This window comes from Cynocephalus volans, chromosome 10, assembly GCF_027409185.1.
Source record: "Cynocephalus volans isolate mCynVol1 chromosome 10, mCynVol1.pri, whole genome shotgun sequence".
NCBI classification, from domain to species: Eukaryota; Metazoa; Chordata; class Mammalia; order Dermoptera; family Cynocephalidae; genus Cynocephalus; species Cynocephalus volans.
The window spans coordinates 120,327,197-120,331,845 of NC_084469.1; the positions used below are offsets into that span (position 1 = coordinate 120,327,197).

The 4,649-nt window shown below is 50.2% G+C and overlaps 1 protein-coding gene across 1 annotated transcript; it reads left to right on the plus strand.

Annotated features, from left to right (window-relative positions):
- The first annotated feature begins 1,798 nt into the window (after positions 1–1,798).
- On the plus strand, positions 1,799–4,041 carry LOC134389321 (uncharacterized). Its single transcript, XM_063112869.1, has 2 exons — positions 1,799–2,337; positions 2,845–4,041. The coding sequence occupies exons 1-2, from the start codon at positions 1,801–1,803 to the stop codon at positions 3,175–3,177; spliced, it is 870 nt and encodes a 289-aa protein (XP_062968939.1). The 5' UTR covers positions 1,799–1,800; the 3' UTR covers positions 3,178–4,041.
- The last annotated feature ends 608 nt before the right edge of the window (positions 4,042–4,649 follow it).

Consider the following 4,649-nt stretch of genomic DNA (forward strand, 5'->3'; position numbering starts at 1 on the left):
AGACTTTTAAAAGTTGGATATAAACAAGTAACCCACTCCTTTCTGGTCATACCCGAGTGCCCCGCTCCTCTGTTGGGCAGGGACCTCCTAACCAAACTAAAAGCTCAAATCCAGTTTTCTACAGAGGGCCCACAAGTAACATGGGGAGATCACTCTACCATGTGCCTGGTCCTAAACCTAGAAGAAGAATACCGGCTGTATGAAAAGCCGGCCTCTCCCTCCATCGACCCATCCTGGCTCCAACTTTTTCCCACCGTATGGGCAGAAAAGACAGGTATGGGACTGGCCAATAACGTCCCACCAGTAGTAGTAGAGCTGAAATCGGGTGCCTCACCGGTGGCCGTCCGACAGTATCCAATGACTAAAGAAGCCCGGGAAGGCATCAGACCCCACATCCAAAGGTTCTTAGACCTAGGGGTCTTAGTGCCCTGCCAGTCGCCCTGGAACACCCCTCTGCTACCAGTAAAAAAGCCAGGGACCAATGACTATCGGCCAGTCCAAGACTTGAGAGAAATTAACAAAAGGGTGCAAGACATTCATCCCTCAGTCCCAAACCCATACAGCCTCCTGAGTTCCCTTCCGCCTAGTCACACTTGGTACTCAGTCTTGGATCTCAAGGATGCCTTTTTTTGCCTCAGACTACACCCCAACAGCCAGCCACTGTTCGCGTTCGAGTGGAGAGACCCAGAAAAAGGTAACACAGGTCAGCTGACCTGGACACGGCTGCCACAGGGGTTCAAAAACTCTCCCACTCTCTTCGACGAGGCCCTCCACCGAGATTTAGCTCCTTTTAGGGCTCTCAACCCCCAGGTCACATTACTCCAATATGTGGACGACCTCCTGGTGGCGGCTCCCACATATGAAGGCTGCAAAAAAAGGGACACAGAAGCTCTTGCAGGAACTGAGTAAGTTGGGGTACCGGGTATCAGCTAAAAAGGCCCAGTTATGCCAGAAGGAGGTCACCTATTTGGGGTACCTGCTCAAAGAGGGAAAAAGATGGCTGACCGCGGCCCGGAAAGCTACAGTTATGAAGATCCCCACTCCCACAACCCCCAGGCAGGTCCGCGAATTTCTGGGTACTGCCGGATTCTGCAGGCTCTGGATTCCTGGGTTTGCTTCCCTGGCTGCACCCTTGTACCCCCTGACAAGGGAAAACATTCCTTTTACCTGGACTGAGGAGCATCAAAAGGCTTTTGACCACATAAAAAAAGCCTTGCTGTCTGCCCCCGCCTTGGCTCTCCCAGACCTCACCAAACCGTTTACTCTATACGTAGATGAAAGAGCCGGTGTGGCCCGAGGAGTGCTTACTCAGACCCTAGGACCATGGCGACGGCCAGTAGCTTATCTATCAAAAAAACTGGATCCAGTGGCCAGTGGGTGGCCAACCTGCCTAAAAGCGGTTGCTGCAGTGGCACTCCTCCTCAAAGACGCTGATAAGTTAACCTTGGGGCAAAATGTGACTGTGATTGCTTCCCACAGCCTCGAAAGTATTGTGCGGCAGCCCCCCAATCGGTGGATGACCAATGCCAGAATGACTCATTACCAGAGTTTGCTGCTAAACGAAAGGATATCTTTCGCGCCCCCTGCTGTCCTGAACCCAGCTACCCTACTACCAGTCGAGTCAGAATCCACCCCAGTACACCAATGCTCAGAAATCCTTGCTGAAGAAGCTGGGACTCGACGGGACCTGAAGGACCAGCCATTGCCCGGAGTGCCTGCCTGGTATACAGACGGTAGCAGCTTCATTGTGGAAGGTAAGCGGAGAGCAGGGGCCGCCATCGTAGATGGCAAACGGACGGTATGGGCAAGCAGCCTGCCAGAAGGGACATCAGCCCAGAAGGCCGAGCTAATCGCCTTGACGCAGGCATTACGCCTAGCCGAAGGAAAAAACATCAACATCTACACGGACAGCAGGTCGCCATTATCCACTGCCCGGGCCACCAGAGAGGAAATAACCCTGTGGCGGCCGGGAACCGGAGGGCCGACGAGGCTGCAAAACAAGCCGCCCTGTCGGTCAGGGTGCTAGCAGAAACTATAAAGCTTCAAGAGCCAATCGAGCCTGCTCAAGCTAAGACCAGGCCAGGAGAGCTCACTCCTGACCAGGGAAAGGAATTCATTCAGCGGTTACACCAGCTAACACACTTAGGACCAGAAAAGCTCCTTCAACTGGCAAGCCGCACCAGCCTCTCCATCCCGAACCTCCGGTCCACTGTTCAAGAAGTCGCCAATCGGTGTCCGGCTTGCGCCATGACTAATGCGGCTACCACCTACCGAGAGACCGGAAAAAGACAACGGGGAGATCGACCCGGCGTATACTGGGAAGTAGACTTTACAGAGGTAAAGCCTGGCCGGTATAGAAACAAGTATCTGCTAGTATTTGTAGATACTTTCTCTGGATGGGTAGAAGCTTTCCCTACCAAAACTGAAACGGCCCTGACTGTATGTAAAAAGATACTAGAAGAAATCCTGCCCCGTTTCGGGATCCCTAAGGTGATCGGGTCAGATAATGGCCCAGCCTTTGTTGCTCAGGTAAGCCAGGGACTGGCCACACAACTGGGAATAAATTGGAAATTACATTGTGCGTATAGGCCCCAGAGCTCAGGTCAAGTAGAGAGAATGAATAGAACCATCAAAGAGACCTTAACTAAATTGGCCTTAGAGACCGGTGGAAAAGACTGGGTGGCCCTCCTTCCCTTAGCGCTGTTCAGAGCCAGGAATACCCCTGGCCAGCTTGGTCTGACTCCTTATGAAATCCTCCACGGGGGACCCCCCCCCATACTTGAGTTGGGAGGAACACTGGGTCCCGATGATAACTTTCTTCCTGTCTTATTTACTCACTTAAAGGCTTTAGAAGTTGTAAAAACCCAGATCTGGGACCAGATCAAGGAGGTATACGAGCCAGGTGCCGTGGCCATCCCTCATCCGTTCCAGGTCGGAGACCAAGTGCTTGTTAGGCGCCATCGGACCGGCAGCCTTGAGCCTCGGTGGAAAGGCCCGTACCTGGTGCTACTGACCACACCAACAGCGGTAAAAGTAGACGGCATTGCAGCCTGGGTACATGCTTCTCACCTCAAGCCTGCGCCACCCTCCGTACCAGATGAATCCTGGGAGCTGGAGAGGACTGATAATCCTCTTAAGTTGCGCATTCGGCGGCGGCGGAGCAAGCCTACCAAGTAATAACCCTAACCAGCCCAACACCCTCACCTGGCAGGTACTGTCCCAAACTGGAAAGGTTGTCTGGTTCAAGACAGAAGTCCACCCCCTTTGGACTTGGTGGCCCTCCCTTACCCCTGATATATGTGCCCTGGCGGCGGGTCTCGAGGCTTGGGATATTCCAGAAATTGATGCACCGGCCTCTAAAAGAGTCAGGCCTCCTGACTCAAACTATGAAAATGCTTATAACCAGATCAAATAACTCCCCTTGGTTGACCACCCTACTGTCAACCATCGCCGGGCCCCTATTACTCCTCCTTCTGTTGTTCACCCTTGGGCCCTACGTCATCAATAGACTAGTCCAATTCATCAATGATAGGGTAAGTGCAGTTAAGATTCTGGTCCTTAGGCAAAAATACCAAACCTTAAATGGCGAAGATAACTTTTAATTCCGCTCTAAGATTAGAGCGATCCACAAGAGAAATGGGGGAATGAAGGAAGTGCTTTTTACAAGGGTATAGGGAAAATACAGCCAAAAAGTCAAGTTAAGAAACAAGGGGAACAGAGTCAAACAGGATATCTGTGGTTATGCACCTGGGCCCCGGCCCGAGGCAAAGGGCGGATAGTTCCCAGAAATAGACAAGTCAGTTAAAGTTTCAAGAGTGCCCCTCAGCTGTTTCAAGGACTCCCACTTGACCGAAGTTCACCCCTGGCTTGATTTAAACTAACCAATTACCTTGCTTCTCGCTTCTGTACCCGCGCTTTTTGCTATAAAAAGGACCCAGGAGCTCTACTCGGCGCGCCAGTCTTTCGAAAGACTGAGTCGCCCGGGTACCTGTGTGTTCAATAAACCTCTTGTTTTTGCATCCGAAGCCGTGGTCTCGCTGTTCCTTGGGAGGGTCTCCCTGAACTGACTGACTACCCACTGCGGGAGTCTTTCAATAGTATCATACAGAGTAATTTCACTGCCCTAAAAATCCTTTGTGCTTGACTGGATCAGATTCAATCAGTAATTGCAGAGCTCAAACTTGTTTTTAATCAGAAAAAAGAAAACTCTTAAATCCACAACAAACAATATCTATTTATTGAATACCTACTGTGAATCAAGCACTGTGCTTAGTTTTGAGAACCTGAGAGCACATGGCTCAAAGATACACTCTTCATGGATTTTACATTCTGTTTGGGGTAGACTGACAATTACATACACACACACATACACAAAACAACATGAATCTTAACTGGAACTTAATATATAAAATAGATAAAAGCAGAACTGTTTGACTCAGAGTCCTAACAACTTGACCCCTGTCTGGTCCCACTGGTTTCCCCTGCATTTACCTCCAGGGCTCTCCTGATCAGAGCTTGAAAACCATGACCCAACTGTCAGCCATAGGAAGTTGACAGTTTTTTTGTTATGCCATTGCTCTGAATTTTTTTGTACATAAATCTTTGATCATATTTTATTATAATGTATTTCTAGCAGAGAATTAATGGGA

What these genes read in the sequence shown, in the direction of transcription:
- LOC134389321 (XM_063112869.1), top strand. Translation starts at nt 1,801, where the DNA reads ATGGGCAAGCAGCCTGCCAGAAGGGACATCAGCCCAGAAGGCCGAGCT. An exon ending in GGGAAGTAGACTTTACAGAG is followed by an intron (nt 2,338 to 2,844) that starts GTAAAGCCTGGC and finishes ACTCACTTAAAG; the next exon opens with GCTTTAGAAGTTGTAAAAAC.